Source organism: Lepidothrix coronata, unplaced genomic scaffold, assembly GCF_001604755.1.
Source record: "Lepidothrix coronata isolate B3197 unplaced genomic scaffold, Lepidothrix_coronata-1.0 Scaffold20, whole genome shotgun sequence".
Taxonomy (NCBI): domain Eukaryota; kingdom Metazoa; phylum Chordata; class Aves; order Passeriformes; family Pipridae; genus Lepidothrix; species Lepidothrix coronata.
In genome coordinates, this window is record NW_016690200.1 from 3,496,053 (window position 1) to 3,523,928 (window position 27,876).

General features: G+C 39.7%; 1 protein-coding gene across 10 annotated transcripts in view; it reads left to right on the forward strand.

Moving 5' to 3' along the window:
• The window catches only part of USP6NL (USP6 N-terminal like), a 117,991-nt gene extending 94,913 nt beyond the window's left edge, over positions 1–23,078 (forward strand). For 8 of the 10 annotated variants that reach the window (XM_017807844.1, XM_017807841.1, XM_017807845.1 and 5 more), the window contains 6 exons: positions 2,837–2,931; positions 5,417–5,482; positions 5,570–5,669; positions 7,374–7,418; positions 7,734–7,886; positions 19,482–23,078. In XM_017807844.1, coding sequence (XP_017663333.1) covers positions 2,837–2,931; positions 5,417–5,482; positions 5,570–5,669; positions 7,374–7,418; positions 7,734–7,886; positions 19,482–20,923 — 1,901 coding nt within the window. In that variant the 3' untranslated portion in view covers positions 20,924–23,078. The remainder of the gene's footprint in view (positions 1–2,836; positions 2,932–5,416; positions 5,483–5,569; positions 5,670–7,373; positions 7,419–7,733; positions 7,887–19,481) is intronic. The other 2 variants (XM_017807839.1, XM_017807840.1) reach the window with 1 other exon arrangement.
• Positions 23,079–27,876: the final 4,798 nt, after the last annotated feature.

Genomic DNA, 27,876 nt, shown 5'->3' on the forward strand with positions numbered 1-27,876 from the left:
TCCATGAAGAAAAACTTTTATAGTTACACTTGATGCTACTGACCATGAAATGGTTCTCTGAAATGGGCACCCCCCAGTGAAAATTATGGTAGGGGGCTGAGTAATTCAATTAGAATCATATTGACAAGAGTAGGGTGGTGAAAAGTTCTTGTTTTTCACTTCTACCTGTGATCTGGAAACGTAGAATACTTTCTGGGTGCAGCCCATTAGCTAGACTTATTTCTAGCATAGCCCCACTTGAAATCAAGAGATGAATTTGGCCTCTGTGATGTTTTATATTGTATGGATGATGTGAAGTCTCTAAATGATAAAATACAGATATCTGACCCTGAAAATTATCTACTTTTTTTGGAAGCTCTTTCCATTGATCTTTCTGTAGTCTTAAAAATTCAAGATAATGAGTTGGTGTATATAAATTTATAAGAGCAACCTTCCATGGAAAAAGCACCTTTGAATGTTGTTGCAGATGGTGAATTAGCTTTGAGGGAGTCACTGTTTACAGTAAGAAAATACCAAATGCCTTGCCTATGTTAGTAGAATTTCCTAATATGCAGCCCAGCATTCAAGTATGGTACAAATGCAAATTCTGTCATTTGTATCTATGAAATACTAAACCTGTGTGAACCTGAGATAGTAAATTTTGGGTCTTAGTGGCCATGCACTGAATTCTGTAACCGGTAACTAGAAAGAGTTTGCTTTTTGGTTTGGGACTTCTTTAGTGATTCCTTTGTTCTCTTTTTTCTGAAGTGACATGTGTTCTTCCAGTTTCCAGACTGCTTAAAAGGTCTTGGGGTTTTCTTTTGGTAGACCTTTTCACCCAAGAATGTGGAATTGCTGTACTAGCTCTATTTAACCTGGTGTTCTGTCTGTGACAGTGACCAGCAACAGATGCTCAGTGAAGTGTCTGAAAAAAAAAGGCAACCAAAGGTCAACACCTCCACCTCCTGGAAAATGTTCTGAAGGAACTTCTTGAGATGAAAATTTGTTTTGCCTGTAATATGGATTGTTCTTCCATTTGTGTTTTGGCTCTGCCACGTGGCGGTTTCTCCTCTGGATTTGTCATAGAGAAGACGGTGAATGTTTGACCAGCTCCCTGCTGGCACTTGGTTTGTCACTGCTCTTGGCACAGAAGTGGTTGTATACCTTGACTTCTGTGGCTTCTTGCCTTTTCCAGACTTCCCAATACTCCCTCAGGGTGGCCAGGACTTGACTGATTGTTCACAGTGTGGACACATGGCACGTGTCATCAGGTCCCAGCACAGACTCCTGCACAACTTTGTGGGCGAAGCCTTTTTGTCTTTTTTGTTTTGCTGTCTTTTAACCCATTGGATTGGCTGCTTTTGGAGGTGGGCTGGAGAGAACAAGCTACTTTAGTGATAGAACCTACCAAGTACCTTTGCAAAGTTAATAGGCAGTAGCCACTGCTCTCTGTGCCTGCATGCTCACTGATTTCTTCATGGGAGCCCGGTGGATTTAAGAGACGTGACCTCTCTTTGTAAAAACCATGTTGATTATTCTCTGCATTACATCCATCTGGGCAACCAATTGCCCCAACTTATCTTATTATGATTTCTATCAGTCTTTTCTTGGAATAGTGATGTGAGTATTGCACAGATACTGGACTGAAAACCAGTTTAAGAAAAGCTGATGTCATTTCAGCCCTTCTCAGACTCGTGGCAAGAGGTTTCGTAGAATCCACGTTTCGGGTAGTTCATCTGTGAGTTCTTTTTGAACTGTTCAGGGTTTAGCAGGAACCTCTCCCCCATGTCTTCCATGCAAAAATTTAATTTGCTTTTAGTATTGACTTCATCTTCTCTGAGCACTTCTAAAAATGTTCACAGACCTACAAGCTCTGTCAGACTTTCTGTTTCCAAGTGTTTGAAAATCGGTCCATTAGTATTTTTAATGTCTTTTGTGAGTTGTTTTTTTGGTGGGGCAGGCTTGCTTTTTCACATTTTTATACTGTGAGGGTTTGATCATCTCTGTTTTTCTGATCTGGACACACCTTCAGCTTTTTGAAGGATCTTTTGTGGATGGTTTCTTTTCCTGCTGTGTAGCTGTGCTAGCTTTTCTTTTACATTTTTTTGCCTAGTATTATGTGTTTGCTCTGAGCCCAGTTTTTAACTCCACTGATAACTCAATGGAAAGGGGATCTTAGTACTCTCCTTTTCCAGCATATGATCTCTAAAACTACTAAAAATTTTTATATGCCCTCTGTCTCGGTTGTGTGAGCTCACAGTCTTTACTTATAGTATATAATCATGATATTTGTCTTGGTAGAATATCCCTCTTGTCTTTTTTTTATGGTCTCTTCTTCAGTGCAGACAGTCCTAGTAACTGCCTGTGCTGTTTGCCCTTCTATCATGAATTTTCTGGGCAACACTTCCAATTTCTTTTTGCTTTTAAAATTTTTAATTGGTGTGGGTTGTGGTTCTTTTTTTTGTGGGGTTTGGTTTGGTTTTTGGTTTGGGTTTTTGTTTTGGTTTGGTTTTTTTGTTTGTTTGTTTGGGTTTGGGTTTGGGTTTTTTTTAGAATAATTATAAATGTGTTTTCCACATGATCTTATATTGGGTAGACTAATGTATGACTGATGGATCTGCTGTCATTTGTCATTCTAATCTAATAATAGTCACTGAGGGGGAATGTATTGATGTGTAACTGTAGTTATTTAGGCAGAAGTATGTGCACATCTGTACATAGACATCATAATATTGTTATGAATATCTGTTTAGATCCAATGGTCTTATAGAAGGGTAATATTCTTGGAGCCTCAATGCCTCTGTAATGTGATTTTTGTACCAAATACACCTTTTAAATGGTCAATTTCTTTTCTTAGGTTTTTTTATTGAAGGTTTTCCAAAACTGTTGAGGTTTCAAGAACATCATGACAAAATACTGAAGAAATTTTTGTCCAAGCTTAAGCAGCACTTGGTGAGTATTTATATTGCAATACAAACAATGCTGGTTTACAGCTTTCTACCTTGTTTCAGTTCAGGTGACCCCACTAGGTTGAGAATACTCAAACCTCAGAAAAGAAATGCAAAGCTGTAAGAGGCAGAAGTGCTGTTGTTTTCCTTAGAGACAAAGTTGTGGTGCCCCTCAGCAGAGTTGTGATGAAATTGGATCATGAGAGTAAGTAAACTGGGTGCCTGTCTCACTTTGGACTCTGAGTTAAGGGCAATATGTGGTTGTTCTGCTTGGCCTTGTGCAAACTGCTGATGGTAAAACATTTTATCAAGGGTTTTTTATATGTAGAGCTTTGTGGTTCACAGAGGTGACTTTATGACCAGCCAGTTTTAATCTCTGCTTAAAAAATAACCTTTATAAGAGGAGTTAATGGTCCTTTTAAAATTTACACATACTCATGAACCTAAATTTAGAGTTTTTTCTCTTCTAATGCTCTTAAGTAGGAAATAATATGCTGGGTTTTGGCTGTATTTATTCTAAGAAATATATAATTTTTCTAATGGGAGAGGAATGCCCTTCCAGTAGTCATCAAGAATTTCCTTGTACATTATATTGGTACTGCCAGAATCCATCTGCAGGTCTTAAAAGGTAATGTAAGAGATGCTCACTTGCAGCAACATCATCTGAGAGTGATGGCTGCTTACAAGCACTGCCTTCTCAGGACTGTATTATTTTCTGCTTAGTGTGTTTCCCTCCCTAGAAAAAGAAAAAAAAGACAATTTGGGAGCAAACTAGCACCTTGGCAATGGTGAATTGCATCTCATGTGTGCTTGTTGTATTACAAAATAGAATTTAATGTCTTTTTTAATTTTTTTTTTTAACAGTGTGCTGTAAGAACTGCTCATAACAGGCAGTTAGGCAGATCTGATTAAAAAAACCCCACTCTTCTGTTAAAAGGTCAAGTCAGAATTAGTCATGCAAGATTATCTTTTCACATTAAAAAAAAATTCAAAACCGGTTCTGTAACTCATTTGACTCTGAAATTAAAATTGTAGGTTTAATTTTTACAGTACATGCAAGATGATGATTTTGCTTAGAAATATGGTGTTATTCTCATTTTCGAGGTTGTCACATTTCAGAAAGAAAATATAGAATAATCCCAAGAAGACAGTAAATGGTAAAAGGCCGTTATACCTTCTAAAAATTCCAAAATCATAATACATGATTGAGATGATAGAACGTGAGGCTGGCACATTATAAAATTTTATATTATTGTTTATACACCTGTTATTACTGCAGCTAATAATCAAGAGCTTTTTCTCCCCCCTCTGCCTTGGGTCACTTGAAAAAAGAAAGTTTCAGACAAATGCAGAAACTGCTTTTAGTAACTGAAAAAGCTAATTAAATTAAAATGCTTCCATAGCTCTCTTCTGAGGGAATTCTTGCCCATTTGTTTAGAGGGATGCAGAAAACATTCACTCTCCCTATTTATTACATTTTTTCTTTTAAGTTTCAATTCAGAACTTAGTTCTATTTTTGTATGAATCAATTTTGGGGGCATTGAATTTAATAGCAATTTGGTTTTTTTATCAGAGAAAGCCATGGACCATTATATCTTAGATTTCAGTAGGCTGATGGCCATTCTTACAGGTTAGAAAACTAAGGTTGTTTTGGTTCTGTTTGCTTTTTTTCAAGACTGTCAACATGAAAATCTCATTATTGCAGTTATATGAAGGATGGTTTTTCTCATCTCTTACTGAGAATGTGTCACTAAAATGAGCCCATGTTAACTTGCTGAAAGACAAAAATAAAGCCTGCAGATAAACCAGAGGGAATATGATATTACCCACAGTTAAAATTCAGGATTTCTTAACTTTTCATCTTTTCCTCTAACTGTGCTAAGAACTTTGAAGAACTCCATGGAACTGCAGAGAAGCTTTAGCCATCTTTGAATGGGTGGCACACCACCTGGATTATCTGTGCTCTGGGGGAAATTAGGCCCTTTAATTAAGGAATAAAATCCCTTATGAGTCTAAGTCCTGTTTTGAGGCCCTGTGTTTGAATAATTTGATAGTTTTGTGCTGGTTTCTGGTAGTTACTGTATTTTTGTCACAAAATCTTTTCAGCCTTTGGTGTGAATTGGCAGCCTTGCTACAGAGAAATAAAAGACTGGATGGACCCAGTGCCTGAACTTGGGTTGCTCCAGAATATGGGCTTATTTTCTTGATAGAGGATTTTATTCTCTGCTACCTCTGTCCCAGGAACAAGATAAAGGTTGTGTTAATACCTCTGCATCTCTGTGTGCGTGTTCTTCAGGTGGTAAAGTTGATGAAGGAAAACTATAAAAGAAATTTGTTGGATTGAAGTAACAATGTCTCATATGGTTAAATTAATTATTTATGGTGAATATTGGGCACATTGGCCTCAAGGGGAAAATGTTGTTTCATGGACAGTGCAAGGCACTACTTGGAATTTTGTAAGTGTTTTTAAACTTCTGCATTCTTTGCAGGACTCCCAGGATATGCCCACCAGCCTTTACACAACCAAGTGGTTTTTCCAGTGTTTTCTTGATCGTGTGAGTATGTTTTCCTTTCTGTTGCTGTTTTCAATTGTGACTTGGGGCAGACTGTTTTCACAGCATCACCTGGTTCTGTCATTGCAGACTCCCTTTACATTAAGCCTCAGGATATGGGATATCTACATACTTGAAGGAGAGCGGATTCTCACTGCTATGTCTTACACAATTCTGAAACTACACAGAAGTAAGAAACCTCTCAAACATTTGAAAGCTAAACAGAGATTCAGCAAGTTTTGTTCTCATTTGTGTAGTTTGACCTTTATGTGTGAAAATCTCAAGTTTCCAATTTGCCCTATGCTGCTTCTGCCAGGTCTATGCACAAAAAGTTAAAAGCTTTTGCTTTATTTATGTCTGTGTGTGTGGTGGGCTGACCTTGGCTGCATCCAGGTGCCCACCAAGCTACTCCCCTTCCCAGCAGGATTGAGGGAAGGAGAAATAAGGGCTGCTGTGGGGAAAATTAACTCCATCTCAGCCAGACCCAATACAATGTGATTGTCAAAGCAAAGTATTTATGACAGTAAGAAAGTTATTTAAACATAGACATGACATGAGCTGTATTGCTGACTAAACAAGGGGGAATAACGTTGTAGGTCTGTGGTTTGGAAATGGCTTACTAGCCCCTGCAGGATTTAAATTAATTGGAAAAGTGCACAAAGAATCCAGAATGTGCCACTAACTGTTACTAACAAACAACTCAGCAATGAGGAATCACAAGTCTTCTCTCCTTATGCCGTTGTTTATCCAAGAATGTAATTAAAATCCAGACTTTCTGTAGTCTGCCTGTGTGACCTTCTCTTTCATCTCTTGCCTTTGTGTAAAGTAAAATTTGAGATTTTCAATAGAAGAATTGTCTAAAGCACCTGGGCTTGGTTCCCTAAAGTGATGTAGCATCTTAAGTTCCAAAAGATTGAAAAAGCTTTTGAGGATGCATTTTAGGTTTGAATAAATTTGAACATTTCTCAGGGTGATACCTTTTAGCTCAAGTCCAAGACACTTTTACTGTGGGACTTTGGCTTTCTGAGTGAAGGCATTTAACTCTGTAAATTCAGAGTCTGCATGGAGCTGCAGAATTCACGTCGTAGTTTCCTTGCACGTTTATTCCTCTTGAACTGTGGTGATGCTCCCTCACTGTCTCACTGGGGTGTGCTCACTAGTTTGTTCATAAACTGCCTTGAAAAATGGAAAAGGTTCCTTTTTTCTTTATTGCACTTAAGAAAGCTAAACATTTTGAGGCAAATAATTAGGCTTAGCATTTTGGTCTCTCTTCTTTCCTTGCAAATAAACATCTACTTGAATTTTTGTTTCTGTTCACCGCTCTTTATGGGAAGACCTGAGGAAAAAGTCTGAGTGTGGATTTGCTTGCTTGGCAAGTAGCAACGTCCTCCATGATCAAACACCTCGAGTAGCTCAGGGCAACAGAGAGGAGATGAGAGGGCTGGCAGAGAAGGTGGCAGAAGACAGATTCTGATTTGTTTTCCAGTTTCTTGCCTACCCTTAAAAACATTGATGGTCTAGCTATCCAGTCAAAGTGTCACTGTAGAATACATGCCAAGGGCATTTTTATTACGGTGCAAAACCATCTTTTTTTATGGTTTCTGTATAGAAATTGTACATTCTGAAACTTTTGATGACATGCAAATGATTAAAGAAGCTACATAGGTATGCAGTTAGAGCCTTGCAAGCCACATGGCCTTACTGCTGTGTAAAAAGGGAAAGAAAAATAACCTGATAACTGTAAAATGACTTTCAAAATATGACCTGAATTTTCAGAGAGCCTGAAGCAATGGTTCTGAAGTGTGAACTGCCATCATCATTTCATTGGGAGTTAATTCAGTGTGAATGAGGATACTGTAAATAGCGACTTTTAAAATGTTTTACTGCCTTTCAGAGCTCCTGATTAAGAGAGATGATGTGTGTTGTACAGATCTACAGAGTAAGTTGAGGATGCAGGGCTGAAAAATAAAGACCTGAAGCTGTTGGACATAAGAAAGCTGTTGTGAAGATGCCCCTGTTTGGAAAACACTGTCCTAAGTAGAGAATGATACATAGAAAGCATTTCCATAGTGATCTGCAAGTGAATTTTGGATGTATTTTACAGATTTCTGGTGTAGAAATCAGTTATCTGCATAATTAACCAGTATTTTTCATTCTACTTTGAAAACAAAAGCACCTAATGATGGAAATATGGTTTCCAGTGTTCATGATCAAGATATCTTAATGTATAATATAATATTTTCTCCTTATATAGAGCATCTGATGAAATTACAAATGGAAGAGCTTGTAAAATTTCTGCAGGAGACTTTAGCCAAGGATTTCTTCTATGAAGATGACTTTGTAATAGAGCAGCTCCAAAATTCTGTAGCGGAATTGAAACGAGCAAAGCTGGATTTACCAGCAGCAGGTAAGAAACTTGAACATATGCACACTTAGATATTTGGAGCTGTTTACACATTGTTCGTTTTTAAAGTGTTAAGTAATGCTGTTGAAAATAATGCAAATGTTTCTCTCTTCATCACTGCATAGATTTTGGGTTTTTTTTACCCAGAAATACTTCGCAGTTTAAAATCAACACTTTTCCTTTCATGAATTTGTTCTTTTTTGGTATTTTGTTTTAAGCTAATGGCAAAGCACTTTGAAACATCCCGTGTTCTGATTATTTTATTAACTTAAATTTATAAAACCTTTCAGGTAGAAGTTCAAATATCAGGGTTTGAAATTTTTTGAAGCAACAGCATTGTCTGGGAATCCAGACTGTTTCGTAGCTTGATTAGATGTGGAACAAACTACAGGTCAAATAGTTTCTTCTGTTAGTCAAATCCAGATTTTTAATTGTGTGCAGGTGATAGACCTGCTGGGTGTTTAATGGAATCATTTTCGTTTTTTCTTCTCCATCTTTGTGGTTTTGGTTGCAGAGCAGAGATGGTTGTTTTGTTGCATTGCTTATGAAATGTGTAGGATCTTCGTCCTCTATTAAGATTCTATTCTTTTTTTCTATTCCCACCTCCACAATGTTTAATTAGAATTTTTCTTGTGATTACTCAATGCTTCTTTTTTATCCTTTAATTGTAGAATAGTATCTGAGAGATGTATAGTTAAAAAAAAATTACAAGCCTTGCAGAAATTACCTTAAAGTAGCTTTAAATAAAGTTGCTGTGGTTTGCTTTCAGAAGTTAAGAAGTGTCAGAATAAAGGTTGCCTGTGTAGCATTGTTGTGATAATTTGTTCTTTCATTAATGAACTTAATTTTTCTGTTTCTGTAGACATTATTTATTGCATTCAGTATTGGGCTGTGTCAACTACCCACCACAAATAAATACCTGTTTCATCTGGTTTTTCAGCAGATCTGTTCCTGTGGAGTACAAACCCTTTCTGTTTTTCATCATCTTGGTTTCTTGTCAGCTTCCTGTTTCTCCCTATTCCTGTGTTTTGCCCTCTTTCTGAATTTCTGTACAGTCTCTCCAGCTGACTTTCTTCCACCCACAATAGGCTGAAGTCCAGTTCCTGCCCTTGTCTTTTCATCTGTTCCTTCCCCTTTGTAATCGTGGCCTTCCCATCCTACCTTCTTTCCATCCTTTTTCCACAAGCTTCAATCTTGAGAAATGTTGTGCTGATGAAGTTGTTCTTTCCATCACTGCTCTTCAGCCATGAGCTTTATCAGACACCTTGTCACAGCTGATGCTCGGCCAAGGTGAACAACTTCATCCTTTGGCATCAGTTCCACTCCATCACAGAATCATAGGATATCCTGAGATGGAAGGAATCCTTAAGGATCATTGAAGTCCAGTGGTTATATTTGAACAGTGAGGGGCTTATCCCAACAACTTCAGTAGTCTGTAGATGTGTAGATATTTCATGGATGTGGTAAAGTTAAATTTCATCAGTGAAAAGTTTCTAGTTTGCAAACTGTGGTAGCTGAAGAATTGGGTGAGATTTTTATGGTGCTGTATCTTCCAGCCTAGAAAATCATATCCATGCAAGTCACGTTGAGAGTTTCTGCGGAAAATACAGAATCTATTGGAAATTTTCTTGGTGCAGAAGGCAGAAAGTCTGTTCCTAACTTATTTATGTTTTAAGGCTTTTGTTTTTGTGGAATATAAAATGCCTTCAAGTGAAATTTTGTTTGAGAATACTCTGGATTTTCACAGAAAGTTCGAGGAGGCTTCAGGTGACATGAGAGGCACCACCCACCTTAGAACAGAAAGTGTGAGACTCAAGGAGTCTTCTTGTGGGTACCAACAGCAAAGGACAGTGACTGTATCTTCTTGCCAAGGCAGTTTAGCCATGAAATGCAAGTTGTTTGGTTTCATACTGGGTACACTTCAGTGTGACTTCTGATATGACAAGCTGACAGGATGCTAATTGTTTCGAGCCATATTGGTTCGTTATTTTGGGTAGCTAGAGCAACAGCAGTAACAAAATGTATTGTGTTAGTTGTTTTTTTTCCCCCTTCTACATGAATGTGGGAGGTTCAACTTTGAAACAGGAAAAGCAAAGCCAAAGTGAATTATATTTTGGTGCTGGATGAGACATTGAGCTTTTTTCCTTCTTAATTTCAAAGTAGCCTGGGAAAGCCTCTGTGTGGTATGTTTTTGTGAAGGGTAGAAGGGAACATTCCTTAACCTTTCACAGAATAAAAATAAAGTCCCTTCATCCTAATCCTTGGGAATCTGGCTGATTTGTCTGCTGTTATCTGTACTTGGGTGAGGCTGCCTCATTTGTTCTTCATATGAATTTTATGAGCCTTTGGTTTTATTTTTTAAAATTTTTTCTGTCTAAATTTTAGTTTTATTAATTACTGTCTTCAACTAATATTTTTTTTACAGGTTCTGAACAATTTCTAGACGTTCAGCTTTGCTCATATGTTGTGGCAGGACACCAGGTGTCCACCAAAACTGCTCTGTCACTGCTGTCCTCAGCTGGGCAGGGGAGAGAAAATACAAGGAAAGGCTTCTGGATTGAGACTAGGGCAGGGAGAGAACACTCAGCAATTCCCATCATGGGCAGAACAGACTTGACTTGGGAAAACTAATTGAATTTATTACTAATCAAGTCAGAGTATGATAGTGAGAAACAGAACCAAATCTTTAAAAAAATTTTCCCCTACCCCTCCCTTTTTCCAGGGTTCAACTTCACTCCCATTTTTTTCTCTCTCCTCCCCTCCAGCAGTGCAGGTGGACAGGGAATGTGGGTTGTGGTCAGTTCATCACGTGTTGTTTCTGCTGCTTCTTTCTCAGCAAGGTGAGGACTCCTCACACTCTTCCTTTTTGTCAAGCTTGGGGTGCCTCCCACAGGCTGCAGTTGTCCATGAACTGCTCCAACGTGGGTGCTTCCCAAGGGCTGCAGTTCCTCACAAACTACTCCATTGTGTGTCCCTCCCACTGGGTGCAGTTTTTCAGGAACGGGCTGCTCCAGTGTGGATCCCCGATGAGGTCACAACTCCTGCCACCAAACCTGCTCCAGCATGGGTTCCTCTCTCCATGGATCCCCAGGTCCTGCCAGGAGCCTGCCCCAGTGCAGACTTCCCAGGGGGTTACAGCTTCCTTTGGGCATCCAGCTGCTCTGGTGTGGGGCCCTCCAGGCCTCAGGTGCTGCAGGTGAATCTCTGCTGTGGCACGTGGAGCACCTGCCCCTCCTCGACTGACCTCAGGGTCTGCAGGGCTGTTTCTCTCACATGTTCTCACTCCTTTCTCCACCTGCATTTGCTCTTGGGCAGGTTTTTTTTCTCCCCTTCTTAACTGAGTTATCCCAGAACTGCTACCACCATCCCTGTTGTGCTCAGTCTTGGCCAGTCCTGGATCCAGTTGGCATTGGCTTTGTTGGACATGGGGGAAGCTTCTCCAGCTCCTCACAGAAACCACCCCTGTAGCCTCCCCTGCTACCAAAGCTTTGCCACACAAACCCAGTACAGATGTCTGTGTGACTCTACTGTCTTTACTACCTTGACTCTTACTATTTTTCTTCTAATTCCATCTAAAACGTATGAAACCATTCTGTGTCATGCAGCCACAAAAATACCTGTTCGTTTAAATATTCACCGTAGCCTGAGAAAATAGTGTTTATTTTTGTTTTCTCAGCTGAAATCAAAGCACTACTTCCTATCTTGTACTTTTTTTTTTTTTCCCTGAGCAACAATTACACCTTTAAGAACTAAAGTAAAAATGCATGTTAGGAAAAAGAAAAAAAATCTCCATCTTACAGTTGCATCAGTATCAGTCATCCAGGAATAGCAGTGAGCTAATTAAGCTCAGTGGAATTTTCCATCTGGCATCCTTTGTTAGGCTGTATAGATTTTCCTGCCCTAGTAGGGTAAGCTGCAGTAGGATATTAAAAGAGGTAATAACTTTTGTGTTACTTTAAAGTGGATGTCTGCTTATGTCTGATGTAGCTTTCCCTGGCTTGCTTCCTCCATGGCTTCTCCCAGTGAATTAAGGAGCTCCGTGTTCCCTTCAGAGCACAGAAGGAAGACACTTTCTCACTGTTAAAACCCTTAAAAGGCTCAGCCAGAAAACATGGATGTTAAGGGGATCTTGCTAATTTTGTATGTCTGTTCTTGCCAATACTGGGGCTGTTTTGCAGAAAGCAGACCCTGGATTTTCCCTCCTCTTAGTGGTAATTTCTAGTCTAAGTGCTGGCCAGTGTAGGGTAGCCTGTACTTAGCAACTGCAACGTTCAGAGCATGGCTTGCAAATCAAGTGCTGTTCCTCAAGGCAGGCATCCCTCTCTTCCAGTGACTCTGTGGAGACAGTGACTGTATGAATAAGAACATTTCTTACTGGGAAGCCAAGTGGTTATTGAGCCCTAGAGAGGCAGACTGTGACAGCTAGACAGTAAAAACTGTCCTTTAAGGTATTTCTCCTCTGACATACCCTCAAGCAAATTTAGTAGGAAAGGCATTTGGTATTTTCTGGATTGCCTGGAATGTGGTGCAGGGTGTCCACACCACAGCTGGTTCCTGAACAGCACACTCACCTAACTCTGTATGACTTCACATCTTCTCCAGCTGCCAGATCTGATGTAGGATGGACAATGTCTTCCTTAGTTCAAGAATGATGTTTAGAGCATAATGAGAGGAATTTTCTTGGGGTACACCATTGATTTCCAAAATTTCTTGATGCAGATTCTTTCCATGTCTATTATTTAAAACAGCAGCAAAATTCTTTAAGTGCTCACAAGATAGGGATAAAATTTCCAGCTTTGCTATAACTCGTTCCTGTAGAACTACATGAATAATGCAATGCTTAATAAACAATATTTATATATGAATAGATTTTTATACTGTCTGACTTTAATAAACAGAAGTGCTTGCCAGTAAAAGTTTTATATTAAAAATACTTTGCTGAAAATAGTTTATTAATATTTTCCTTTGTAAACAAGGCAGCCAGGCCCACCTTCGAGGCTTGGAGCCTCTCAGGTCTGTTCCTGAGACAGTTTCTTACCTGTGTTTTGATACAAGGTGTCCTGAAAAGGGAAGGCAGAGAGGTTCTGAATTGGATTTTTTTTTTGGTAATGACTGAAAGTTTAATAGACCTAACAGCAGGCCCTAAATCAGACATAAAGCTCTTGTGCTTAATTTTAAAACAGTATTGGCAAATTTTGAAATCTGCTGCTGTTGTTGTGATCAATTTAACTGCATTGGTGCATGATAACACCAGCTTTAAACTCTAACTCAGTTCTGGTTTTCCCAACCTTTTCTGTATTCAGGGAAAACTAGCAAAATTTGAATCTTGCATTTGCCATAAATTTTAAAATGTTTGTTTGATATTTATTTTTAAATTTATATTTTATTAAATTTATTATCGGCATCTTTTATTCAATATCCATTTCACATATTCATTGGTGACAGTGCAGAAGTGTATACTGCATTAATAGAAATATTAATCATAATCTATTAAATAATGTCTATTCTCCCCTGTTCATGTGCCTTTTGACAGCCAAAACAATAGAAATACGTAAGTCAGCTTGACTTTCCTGTTTCTGATGGTGTCTTTCTTTTGGTTGTGTTTTGTTTCAGAGGTATTTTGGATTTTTCACTTGTGCTTGAAGAATACCCAAGTAGCTATTTCAGACAGTGCATTTCGTGTTTTAATCAACTAAACTTTTTTTTCTACCTTGTTTCTTGTGTGGTACAACTACTTTACAATATGATGAACTAAAATAATATATGGAATTATACTAATATAATTAGTGTATATCTTCGGCAGTTTTAGACTTTGGATTTCCTTTGTTTAAAAACATTTACTGTTTAAAACTTCCACGATCTTTAAATATATGACCCAGATAGTTGTGTTGGTCCAAATCTGTTAACATTTCCATTGTTTATCTGAATGCAGATGTTTATAAAATAAGTTTTCCTTGCTGTCAGTACTACAAAAGCGACACAGCAGCAGAAAGGCAAACAGTGTATTTTGTTCTCCCTTCGAGTTGTCCAGCAGGATTTCATTTAGTAACTCCTTTGGCAGTGAAGGCATATAAAGGAGGAGGAGCGAAGGCTGACTTACAGAGAGCACCCTGAGCTTCTAGTGCAGGCACTTAAATTTCTTTAAAATTCTCTTAGACTTGTAAACTGCAGAAGATGGCATGTCACTGATGGAAAATAAACACAAAATTTCAAGATGTCATTTCAAGAGTTGTTTTTATGACCATTACCATCCTTGAAAATTGTGTTAGAACAGTCAAAGTGCATGTATTCTGGTGCTGAAATTAAGGACTAGACTGTTATTCACCGGAGAGAGCACTTAAAGCACTTTACTCCAATTATATGTCTGCTACTCGATGCATGAGGCTGTTAGTGCCTCCTGAAGCAATTATCTGGAAAAGTCTTGCAGTGGAGACCGACTTCCACTGGGTGGTGGCCAAGGCTTGTTTGAGCAGGAGGAAGTCAGGACACAAAAGTTTCTTTAATATGACTTGAATGTCTTGTCTTTTGGGGAACAGTCAGACCTGCTCATATTTGCTCTGCTGCTTTTCATGTCAGGGAATATGTTTACCAACAACAAACAGGCACCTGATTCTTCTTGTTTTGCTTAAATTGTCTCCCTCTCCTTGCATTTCTCTCCTTCCTTACCCGTTTTTCACCCTGTATTATTTGTTTGCTTATTTTATGCTATACTGCATAGAAACCAACTAAATCACTGCCTTTCTTTTAAAGGAAAAATAGAAAATCCTATAGTTCCTGCTCTGTAATTTCTGATAGAAGCTGATACAATGTTTGTCTTTGGGAAAAGCCAGTAACTAAACTGTCTAGGAACCTGTTCTGTTGAAAGAAGGGAGGAGAGAAGGATGAGAGCTAAAAGATTCCCATCTCACATAAATACTGGCAACTTGGGAAAAATCTGATAGCCCAGATCACTTCAGAGGACAAAGGCACATTCAGTGATTGCAGAGGTCACTGCCAGAACAGTCACAGCTGAACTAAACAGCTTTGCCTTAGCTTCTAGTTTTAAAATGCTTATAAACCTTGTATCTAAACATCATGGATTTATAGAAAAGCACTTGTCCCAAAAATACTTCTTGTAGAATTCAGTAGTTTTTCCCTTTTTCAGTACGACAGGTATGTCCAGATAGTGAATAAACTCAGATTTTGGATCAACAACACAAACAGATATTCAATTGAACGTCCTTGAAAAGACCCACATAAAATTTTTTCATGCTCAAATCTAAGGAGTTTGAACAGTGAGTTTAGTTGAAGTAGTAAAGATGGTTGAGAGCTGTGTGTGAGGCTTTAGGCAGATTTGGAGTGGAAAATTGGTAGATAAAAGAAATGTGGCTTGAAGGAATTGGTGCTTTTGCATGCTTGTCTGGCGAGCTGTGTTTGTACCTCTTAAGGCAGAGTTGTTTGTTGTGACTTAGTTTCTTTTGTTTGCCTTTGCATTGTGTTTTCATTTCTTCAGCTTTTTGCTTTTATTACCTTCTTTCCTTCTTTCTTGCCAGCATGCAGCATCGTGGGTTTCGTGCTGTTCTTACTGACAGTGGGCTGGTTAAAGCACTCACAAACTCAGTTTGCATGCTACTTGTGCATTTGAGGAATGTCCCATGGCAGTCAGGTGCATGGTGGTAATGTGGTTATCCTCTACCTGGTTAATTTTGTGAACTTTTTTTGAACTTCAGGAGTCTTTATTTGTTTTTTTGAAGTCCTTGGCAGTTTCACTGTGAGTGACAGCTCTGTGCATGTGTGTATCTATATTTATGTATGAGCTGTATATTTCAACTAGAATTAAATATCCATTTTGCATTTTCAAACAATTTGGTTTTCCTTTAGAAGGTGACTGATTTGCAGGGTTTCTATTTGCTGCAGCACTGTAGGTCCTTATACAGCTCAAGTTGGGTTTATGTGTTTTTTATGGCAGAGGAGATCAGTGCTCGAGTGCTTTTGATCCAGAGCAAGGCCTGTGCTTGATTCCTGAGTTGGTACCTCTGGCAACGTGGCCTTTCCTAGTTGCACATGCAGATGTGGTGACTAAACAAGGCTGTGTCAGTTGTTTCTGTCCAAGGTCAAGTTAAACCAAGTTTTGTAAAGCCCCATGGCTAAAATTCAAAGCTGTATTTCTTCTTTTCCCCACTTGTTCCATATTTTTGTTTTTCCTGAAAGCACAAAGCTTTGGCATTACCAGCCTATAAACAGAGTATCATGCTGTTACAATGCAGAGCTTTTCTTTGGAATGAACTGTTGTCTTGCAACGCTTTGCTTCTTACTCAGTACATGAATTAGTGTTGAGTTTTAACAATTTCACAACAAAGAGTTTTAACAATTTCACTTCCCTGATACTCATTTTACAGCTGTAATTCATGTTACCCCACACATAATCTAGACCATGGAGTCCACATATGCCTGGTTGTAGTGTGTTCTTTTACCCTGAAATGAGAAGGAAAAGTGACAGAAAGTAACCTTTAAAGCAGTCGAGGTAGAATCAATAAAAATATCTGCAGTATTCTCACTTGGGTTTATTAGAGCTTAATGGTAATTAAGAAACCTTAAGTGTGTGAAATTAAAAACCAAAAACTGACACAAACCCCACCTTTATTGTGCAACCAAGTATATTTAAAGGATCTCCTATTGCTCTGTAGGCATTTCTTAGAGTAGAAGCTGGAAGAAAGGAAATCAGTTCGTGCTTTTAACATCTCTGGCCAAATGAAGGAAGCATTGCAGCTGCTAGAGGAACTGGTCTTCAGGGTTTGTTGTATGTATAACTAGAATATTTTAACTTCAAGCATAGAAGAGAATAAACAATTTTTTTAAAACATTTCTGGCATGCAGGAACAGAAATTAAAGAATTTGGGGATGTTGAGGAGCCATTTTCTTATAGTATCCTATAGCTGCTCCGGGTCCTCCTGGAGGTTATAAATGGATTGGCAGCATATACAAACTTGTTCTATATGATTTAGATGACAAGTTTTTGGTATTTACTTTGTTAATAACAAAGTATTGTATTCAGACTTCATGCTGTTTTAACATTCAAGACTGTAAGATTGAAAGCACTGTCACATGTAGTGCCAGTATCAGGAATATTTATTATGGGCAAAATTCACTTTTTTTTAGAAGACAAGATCTTCAGCTTTGCCTAACACTGTGTGAGGAGGCAGATGGAATTAAATGGTACAAATGCCTCTTGCCAAACTGAAGCAAGTTCAGAAAGTGAACTCCTGTTCATAAAGACTAAAGGTCAATTTTGGAGAGGCTGTTGCAGCAGTCAGTGTGTTGCAAAGCTGTTAAATCACCCGTTTGCAGCATCCGTGCAGCTCGTTCCTCTGTCCTCTCCTCTGTTCCTCCACTGGTGTGCAAGGCTGCAAAGCCATGCTCCAGATTTTAACCTGATTTGGGAATAGCAGGGCCCTTCATTGGTAGAGACCAAACATGAGACTTGCAATTCAAGAGCCATTCCTTGGAGCCCGATGCTGAGGCCCTGCCCTGCTGTGCTGTCTCTGGGGATGTTCTTCATCCTGGAGTACAGCGTGCCAGGTGTATAACCCTGGGCTTTAACGTGGGGAATCTCCCCTTTGGAGACAAGAAATTGAGGAGAGGGCTCAGCAGGAGGATCTGCCTTTGCCAGGTTGGTTGCAAGGTGGACAGTGAGTACCTGGGGTGTGAGAGGTTTGTGTATCTACGTCATTGTATGATCACGATTGAGAGGAGGATAACTGGGGGAAAATTGGAGTGGAGGGGTTTTCTACAGAAAGCCTGGGTATGCTGTGTGTGTTATATGTAAACTGAGGTTTCTGAAGTTATTTCTGAAGCAAAGGGTAGGTTCCCATATGACCTTTAGCCTCTTATGAAGAAAAATCAAGAAAAGGCTGGTTTAATTGTTTGGCCAAACCAGCCTGTTTCTGTTAAGTGCTTTTATGTAGTTATCTTGTCATGACACACAGCACCATTGTGTTCTTCCCTGCTGTCCTCCTGCTATGTCCTGGCTGGCACAAACTCTTGAGTTTTCATTTAGTTTATATAGCAACTGATCCGTGGTGGTAGTTTGTTACACTGTTACAATAAATAATACCGACCTTGGCTGCTGGCTTTCCTCTGTGTGTCTGTATCATGAACCAGTCATCAAAGATTGAACTCGGGCTCGTGCCTGTGTAAATGAACATCACTCACTTGTAACCACAACACTGGAGTCAGGGAGAGAGACATTGTATGTCTTAACTCCTTTGAACCCATATAGACAAAGAATTTTAATTACAAATAGCTAGAAGGTGAGGTGCTAACTTTATGATCTTTGATGGAAAAAGATTCTACAGTTCTTGTCATAGGAAGAAGGAGGGATCAAACAAGATTATTTTACCAACAGCCATTTTGCATAATTTATTTTGTGTAACATTAGAGCAAGGGTAGCCATTTATTTTTTTTTCTCTTTACAACAGAGCTTCTGCTTAATAAATAGTTACACAGTGAGTAGGATTTGTTTGGTTATGCTGACTTAAAAAGTTTTGTGGGTTTTTTTTAAATGCTGAAGATCAAATGAATTAAATCTAGATTAATACATTTAATGAGAAGTGTGTGACCTTTTCTGCTTATAATGGGAAAGTAATGGATTGCACAGTTAAATAAGTTATATGCAAGTGGATATGATAAAAGACTTTGGCTGAGATTATGAAGGGTGGTGACTGCTAAGGAGAAGGATTGCAGTGGAAAATTTGATGTGAATTTTTCTGTGAGCCATGAAACACTTCTTTATTCTTTCTGTAGTGTCAGTTTGGGTTGTTTTGGGTCCCCACATAACTAATGTTTACCACTGGCTATTGCGATGTGTTGAGCTCCAGTCTGGGGGAGCTTTCCCTTAATGTCTGTGTTCTGTAAGTGATGTCCTTGTGTTTGGCAAAACTTGTCCATGGAATGCTCGACTGAAACCGTGGCATAGCCAGTATTAGTGTCAGCTATTTCAGTTGTTCTATATTGATAAAAAGCTGAACTGAAAAGAAAATTATTCTGTGTAGAGCCTTTTACTGAAGCTTTTTAATACTGAGGATGAAATTTCTAGGCAGGGGCTTAGGGGGAGCAAGGTCTTAACTGTGCAGATGTTAATGGGGAGCTCCAACCAAAAAGCAAAGTGAGAGAAGGTTTATAGTGTAGTTTGCCATAAGTGAACGTTAAAAGATGAATGAATGGAAAATAATAGATGGGAGAGGGATATTGGGAAGGATTTTTGAGGTGGAGAAAAGTAGTTTGCTTAATGTGAGGAGGATTATGTACAGAGTAGGTACTGTAACCAAAATGTCATCTAGGAAAATCATTTTTTGCAGCAGCAGTGTTTAGGTAGAGCAAAAGCTTGACAAGGTTGTGTCAGCTGTAGGAAGGAAGACTAGAATAAATGGTTGGGATGAGAGCCATAAAAAAATCTCTGTTCAGTGTCAGTGTACAAAAGAACCTTGGGGGGGTGTTCAGCAGAATGGTGACCCAGAGAGAGGCCCTGTTAATTCGTAGTTATTTTTGCTTGCATGACCAACAGATCAAAGAAGACTTTTGCACAAAGGTGAATTTATGTTATTCCTGTTCTTTTTTTAGGTAAAGAAGATGAACTTCCAAAGAAGCCATTGGGGCAGATTCCATCAGAACCTCAGCCTTCTGTGCTTAACTCCACTCCAATGCTTAATGGACAGAATAGCACTGGTACACAAGCAGCCAGAAGGACAGAGAGGAGACCATCCATAGAAGAAGAACCAGGAAGTTCATCAAATGACCGAAAAAGAATTAATTCAGTGGAAAAGAAACCTTCCTTAAAACAGCAGAAGATTCAACCAATAGAGACACAAAACAGTTTGCCTAAGAATGAGGTGGATACCAGAAAAAAGCCTCAGCCAGCAGAGCCAGACACCTCGAGTCTGTACAATAATGCAGCTGCTAATCAAAATTCTAATGCTACTTCAAATACAAGAAGGGAATTTGTACCTAAGTGGAATAAACCGTCTGATAGCAAAATAATTGAAAAGACAATGCAACTTACTGCAGATGTGAAAGGGAGGCCAGTAAACCATTTGGTTTCGGGCCCACCACCAAGTCCTGGAGAAATGCAGTCTTTGAATGTAAAGCAAAAGATGAGGGTTTTGGATGCTGATGAAGGTAAGCGAGGGTCTAATGCATCTCAGTATGACAATGTTTCAGAAGATGAAACTGAGAATGAGAATGTTGTTGAAGAGATGCTTGAGAGAGCTCTTCCACAGAGCCCTAGGCATGTAGCATATTCCAATAGTCCAAGAAGGCAAACGGAAAAAGTACCGGCTCCGTTAAAAATACCCAATAATTACACCTTCGCTTCACAACCCAGGTCTCCAAAGTATGCATCTCAGTCTGATGGCCCACCTCATGGGCTGAATGCAAAACAGCCACTGCCATGTTATAGTAATCCACCTACTTACCATGGGAATTCCCCAAAGCATGTTTCCAGTATAGGCAATGCAAGTTCTGTCCCTCTGCATTACCACGGGAGTCGAACCAGCCCCTCTGGGAGGCCGTACGGGCCTTTTATGTCAGTAGATTATTCCCCCAATAAACTACCAATGAATTCCTATCCTGCCAGTCGACAAAATCCTCTTCCACCAGCCCCTGGTCACGTAGAAGTAGCCCCTGTTGATGCTTATACCAGCAACTCAAGGTCCTCCCCGGGTGTCAGATTCATAATCCCTCCAGCGGATTATGGGCCAGAGGATAGGAAGTGGCCGGATGCTGCCTATGCCTACAGACATGAGCCCTACAGGCAGCCCTGGAGCCAAGACCTTAACAAAGGCCACCTGGATAATTTCCAGAAATACCAGCATTTTCAGCCAACACCTTTTCAAGACCACGGTCTTCCTGCTGTTTCCGTGGATAGCCCGGTAAGATACAGGACTTCACCAAGCTTTGAAGAGAACGGCTCGGCGCAGTACCAATATTCCAGCCCGCCGGCTCCAGCCCAGCACTATCGGAACAGATCCGATGGATTGTCTGTGCACAAATCTGTGCTTCTCTGAGGAGCTGGCTGTGCTCAGTAAAGTGGCAAGAACCAAACCCAGTTGAATGTCACTGTGTCAGTGGTGGTCCAGCTCAGTTCTTCTCTGAAATGCGGACGGTTCACATGAGTTTAGAAACAACCACACGATTTCAGAGATGTTTCAGACTTTGGCTGAAGGCTGGTGGAGTTCTTGGGCTTGGATGGGAGCTGTTGGAAGTGATCTGATGCACACAGACATAGCAATAAGCTCATACACACCATGTGGTTTATGCTGTCATCGCTCCTTACTTTTAAATAACTTGTGTTACAATCCTGCCTAAAACCAGTAAGACATTACAAGTTTAATTTTGACTGACATTGTTAATGCACTGTACAGATGTGTGTGTGCGTGTGAGAGTGTGCACTTACACAAACTCATATGGAAAAGAGCTAAAGAGTTTAAATGTAAATGCATTTAACTTTGGGCAAAGCTTGTGAAGTACTTTTATTTCATATTAATTTTTCTTTGTAATTTATTTGAGAAGCCATTCATTTTGAATGGGAATTTCTGTCATTTTTATACAACTGCCTCAGCATCCCAGTATCTGTTCTGGGCAGGAGAGATGCTTTGGGATTATTAATTTAATCTTATATGAGAGTTAATTTCCTCTCCTTTGACTACTGTTTGTTATTTTCCTCAGCAGGAAGGAGCAGGCAGGCAAAAGCAGAAAGCCAAAAATGTGTCTCTAATCTGGCTAAGTAATGGTGCTTAAAATTCAGGGCAGTGTTTAGGGGGTTTTTTTTAGGGGCATAGAAAGTGGAGGTGTTTTACCTTCTCACCCAAGTCTACCTTCAGAATGTTGTCCTATATGCAAAATACTGGAGCAGAGTGAGAGTAATGCCTGATGCAGAAATGGTGCTGCACCCTTCCCTTTTTGCCATGCTGTGCTGTCAGACTAAAACTGGTTGCAGGGCCAAATCTCCCAAGTGTCAGAGAATGACCAGCTCCTTGACGCTCCTGTGAAGCGCACGCAGGAGTCCGAGCTTTGCTCAAGGCTTGATGTTCCCAGAGCTCTGTGAGCATGCAGTGTCCCTTCTCTTGAGCTTTGTCGAGTCAATTCTGTTCTGTTTTTGCCCTTTTTTACCCCAAAGAGCCAGCAGGGTTGTGCCTGGTGGAGCGTGTGCTGTTGGGCTGCTCACACTGTGCGGTGTTTTACACTAAAACGATCCCGACTGTTGTTAACAGGGACCTTAAACTCCTGGGGACATAAGTAATTTTAACCAGTGTTTGCAGCCTTTTCTACTTCGTGTTTTCCTTGCCTTGACTGTGAATTGGGGGTGATGAGAAGCAGGTGAAGTGGCACATTTGGGATGCTCCTCCTGGGAGCTGCTGGTGCCGTGTAGCAGGTGCTGGATGCACCGACCCCTTCCTGGGAGCTGAGGCACAGGAGGGTCTTGCCAGAAGAGGTCCTTGGAGTGCTGAACAGAGATATTTTTTTCTAATACTGAAGTACTAAACATTGGCATCAACACCAGTTTAGTATGGTTTGGAAGGTTGTCCTGTTGTCTTTTGTTCTGTAAGGTTTGTTTAACTGAAAACATAGAAATGGATTATTTTTTTTTTCCTTTAAAAAATGAGCTTTAGTGCCTATTATTGCTGCAGGTTGGCTCGGTAAGTTTTAAGGTACAGAAGTAAAACAATTTTTACGAATGGAAGTAACATTTACTTAGTATGTTTCAAAACATTTTTTTTTGTGTGTATATAACGTGTCTGATGTAATTTTTAATAACTGGGCAATTTTATATTTTAAAAATTGCAAACTGCAGCGAAGTAACAGTTAGCAAAGCACTACACTGAAACTAAAATAAAATTGTGAAGATAAATATGACTTGGGCTTACTTTAGTTCTGATTGCTTGCAGCAGCTTAGAAATGTATGTATATAATATTGTGGCTAAGTGTAATAATCTCAGTGTTTAATGATGGTTCTGTAATTGATAACAAAGCTGTACAATTCATTTGTGCAAGCAACGCAAGGCTCCAAAATATGTATCAGCATTAGTAAATACTGTAGATTTTTATATATAAAATATATACACACTATTTTCTTATGTCATCTGCAACAGTTTTATAACTGTGTATCCTATTTTGATGTGACTGTATTTTTAACATGTTAAAATAATAATAATTAAGCTTATGTTGTTTTGTCTTTATTCTTAATTATTTTGTTAGCTCCAGACTCCAAACTTTTGCTCTTCTCAGCACAAATAATTGCTTTTCATAAATGAATCATGTATAGATATGATGTATGTCCTATTTAATCTGTATGTGTTTATTTTTAGACTAAGCAATACGGATACAATCTATATAGTGCTTTTGCATTATTACACAAGCAGGAAGGTTATTGACTGTAGTTTATTACAGTGCTAAACCTTAACCTGTCATTTGCAAAAGCTGGGAGCATAAACTGTGATCGTAATTTTTTGGTTTTGTTCTGATAATCTCACCCAATACCAGTTTAAAAGAGGAGAATTATTGGCATGAAGGATCTGCAAAGTCACACTGATCATAGTGCACAATAACAGCCTGACTGTGGCCGCTGTGTCTCACATGTTTGGAGGATTGGACAGAGTTGGGTATTTTTTAAAAAAACAGCCTTGTGTCACCTGTAGTGCAAAATACATTTTTATCTTCATTTAACTGGACAAACCAAAGTAAAGGAACAGCCAGATTTGAGTCTGTCATTCGTACCAGAAGCAAAACCCCTCTTGATTTGGAGTGAAGTGAGACACAGCTGTGCCAGTGCCTTGCTGGTGCAGGGAATCATCTCGGTGTCATGGATTAGGTGTCCTCGTAAGAGCTCTTCTGTCACTGTTTTCTTTGATCTGCAAACAGTGAAGCAGTAAGTATCAACATAAAATACTTGAGACCTTTTTTTTTTTTTTCTTCCTATGATTTCATAATTTTCCAAAATCTGTCTGCTTCGAGCTGTATGAACTGTAGGTTTCTTGTCCAAGTTAGTTGTCACTGCTCTCCTTGTGGTTAGTGAGACACAATCAGGGTAGGGCTTTGGAGAATTAACACAGAAGACTGAGTAAGGAGAGGTGTCTAACTTATTTATGGCAAAAATTAAGTGGAATTAAACTAATTAGAATTTAAGAGGAAAAGGAGTTCACTTGAGTATATGCTGTGGTCTTCTGTGGTTGTTTTTCCTTTCACCCTGATGCCGTGCTAGATTAAATCTAAAGGCTTCAGTGTTGGACTGAAGCATTTCAGCCTTCTGCAGTACAAATTGTCATGGCCATGGAAGAAAGACAGGAAGGATTGTGGTGTCACTGGTACTCCCAGCCTTTTTGGTGAGTGGGATGTGATTACATGATCAAGCTGCTTATCTCTGTAATCAGGCCATGTGTTATGCACTGCAAGTGAAGACAGAAGCCATCCCTGCTCCTCCTTCCTCAGCTGACCCAGGGGAAGATTCTGGCATCAGGTTTGGTGATGAATTTGAGTCTAAACATCCACTCTGTCAGGCAGCTAAGGAAGAGAATCTGACCTCAGGAAAATGCTCTTACCCCTTCCCTCTCCCCAGATCCATCTGTGGCCAGTCTGAACCGCTCCGGGGAAGGCAACAGAGGAAAGAGAAAACCCGTTTAGCCAGAAGTCGATTAAGGAGAGTATTCCCTCCTAATCCTGCTAGTGACTGCCTAAAGCCTTGAAGCATGATCTTGTTTCCAGTTGTTTCAAAATTATCAGACCTGTGTGGACAATCCTGTTTTTCCCATGGCCAAGGTGTGTGTAAATGCCTGTTCCCTCCATTATATTTGACAGCAGGATCAATCCCTTGCTGTAAAAGTAACTGTTATATCCTCACTACCAATGAAAGTTTAAAGACAAATAGGGATTTTTAGAAATCTTAGAGGATGCAGAAGAGAAATACCTTACTGCTTGTCAAAGATACACCTTTGTAATAAACCGCAGAATAATTCTGAATTTAGATGCAAAGAGTAAACAACATTGGAATGTCAGAAGACAGGACAGACTTCCAGTGTAGGGAAGCAAATCCAAAGCTTCCCTGAGGTACATACACATTTTCCAGGGAGATTTCTCTCAAGAATCCTATCCTGAATTTTACATCATCCTCGATATGACTTTGAAATGGACTTGCAAATTGCAGACTTTTTTTTTAATCTCCCCCTTGGGTGGCATTACACTGCATGCACAAAGAAGAATACTATTTAAAATATGCCATCAAACGCCCACCATTTCATTTCCAGCAGAGAACATTCCACTTTCAATACTTCAGCAAGAGGAAAATATAATCTTTTTTTTCTAGTCCTTTAAATACAGAATTTTTTTAAAGTTCTGTAAATGTAGCACAGCTACTTAAGCAAGTGTGGTTCAGGCTCCTCTTTCGATGGCGTGAAGCTACTGTGTAGTTTGCTGCAGTTTTTTTTTCTTTTGGGCAATATTAAGACAATCCAAATGCTTTTTAGTGGCAGAGTTGCAAGGAGGAGATGACTAGGCCAGCGGTTGAAATTGGAAATATAATTGCAGTCATTTCAGAGTAGCCTTTAAGTGGTTGCCAAAAGTGGTTGGGGAAAGACACCGTTTTCTGGGTTCTTTGTGCCAAGAGAACTTCTCACTGCAGCAGGGAATGTGTGGGTCCCTCTCCTGAGTGACTTGGTTCTGCTCACACCAACTGCCTTTCTTTGTGCTTATGGAGTTAGTATGTTAGTAGAAAATCAATGGTGCTTTTAGAATGAATAATCAGAAAATGAACATATCTCGTTCTGACTTTTCTTTCTTTTTTTTTTTTTTTTGGTAGTTTGTTTGTTTTACTGGTTTCGTTGTCAGCCTTGTCAAGGTGAGCTGTGCGTGACGTGATTCTTCTGTCTCCTTTCTCTGATAATGTGCCAGCTTGTGTTTTTCAGAGGTTTTGTGATGCCTTTTTGCTGCTGTTCATTGGGAACATGATAAAGCAGTTAATATCGTACCTCTGCAGCTTTTCCTTTCTAGACTATGTGCAAATTAAGAAAAAAAAATATTCTTAATATTGTGGTTGGTCAGAAATCCTCCAGGAAGGCTTTTTCCTGACAGAAGGCAATTTAATTTGGCAACTGGTGAAGGCTGCTTTAAGGTGGGGCTCTTGTACAGTTTTTGCAATCCAAACTCAGAGGGTGCTTCTGCTCAGGATCAAGCATCAAAAGCTGTATTACACACAGGCCAACCAAGCATTTTTTGTAAAATGCTGTCTTCTGCCACAGGAATGTGCCAGCTTAAACTGGCAGGAGGGCAGATGGAGCTCAAATATGCTTGATTTGGTTAGGTAAATAACCCCTTGCTTCCTGATAATACGTTGCTTTTGTCAGATTTTCTTCTCAAAATGAGATGAGGCAAAAAATTGAAGCCTGAGCTGTGAACTTGGATGTCTGATCTCCTTTCCTTCCTTAGGAAACCTGAAGTTGGCTTTTGGTTCAAACCATCCGCTTCATTCATGGTGTTTGTAAATTCAGCAGTATCTTCCGGAATAATTTGTGATATTGTCCCTTAAGAAAAAACACCTCTCACTTGTTTGGTCTTGTGGTTTTTTTGTGTTTGGTTGTTTGGTTGGTTGTTTTTTGATAACAAGAGCTCTGTTAGATTATTTTGTCTGATGTGTGCCTTCTTTTTAAATTTACCTGTTCCCAGAGAAAACTCAGATAACTGGGAGTGACACTAATGGTAGTAGGTGATCTCCAGTACTACCATCAGGGGGGTTAAATGGTGTTTTCAGGCACGTTGGCACCCAGCTGTGAAAACAGGGTTTTGCTATACAGGTCAGTGGAAAAGCTTCACTGGCAGAAACCTCCCTGTGTGTAATGTAATGTGTGCATTAAAATGTAATTAAAGCAGCAATATGTGCTTTTACACTAAAACTCACAAATCTTGGAAGCAAAAGGGCTGGTTTTCAGACATGGTGATGCTGAACTGCCTTAACCTTTGGGAGTGGAGTTGGAATTCTGTACAAAGCCTGTTTCTAGCAACCCCTGGGCTTTCTTCCTCTGAAATTTGAACAGTAGCCTGACTGAAGCACATCATGGAGAGCCCCTGCTCTCAGAAAAAGAGTTGGGTCCATTCTGCAAGTGAGCAGTTTCAAATTCCTGGACACATGCTCCATATAGGTAACCTAGAACAAATTGGGTATCACTGTGTTTAATAAAGTGGTTTTTAAACTGTCCTCTTGGCTTCAGCGTCCCCTAGAGGCAACTCACCAATCAGGCTTTCAGTCTCTAAAGCAAGTGACTGCGTCAGAAGATCTTTCTTTGATAGCAACTAATGCTCAAGGTGTTGAATGTCCTTCATTTGTTCAGACTTTGCCTCTGGAACTCCTGAAACCCTTCGGAGCTCTGTCCCCTTCTGCTCCCCAGGTTTTATTGTGTCAGATTGTTTCCATCACGGTTGTTTCAGTTCCAGCAGAGATGCCCACCTGTTTGTGCTTCTCCAGTGAATGAGTTTCCTTTCAGTTCTTGTGTCAGCTTGTCACAAGCTCCGTGCTCCTTGTCAGTTCCTTGCATTCTCCAATCCATCTCCAAGTCTGTCTTGAAGTTGCAGTGCTGTCACTTTGCTTTGGAGAAAACACTGAAAAGGGGTAAAGTGCCTGATTTGGAGACTGTAAAACAGGGAACACGAGTGTAAAAGCCAATCACAAGCACTTTAGAAGGGCCTGTGTGGTGGCTGTGCTGTGTGTGTATCACAAGTGATACAGGTGCTTATGTATTGCCCAGTTAATTGGAAGGACTGGGATGACAAGTGACCTGCTGAGTTCTTTCCCCCAGCAATACGTTGTTTGTGTGGGAGGTTATGTCCATGACTTGACAACTTGATGCTGGTCAGCACAAAGGAGCAAGCCAGCCTTTATTGGATGGCTGAGCACAGTGCTCCCTGTAAATATTTCATCACATACAGTGAGTAAAGAAAGAGTAGTCTCTCCCAGCCAAAGAATGAGTATGCTCAC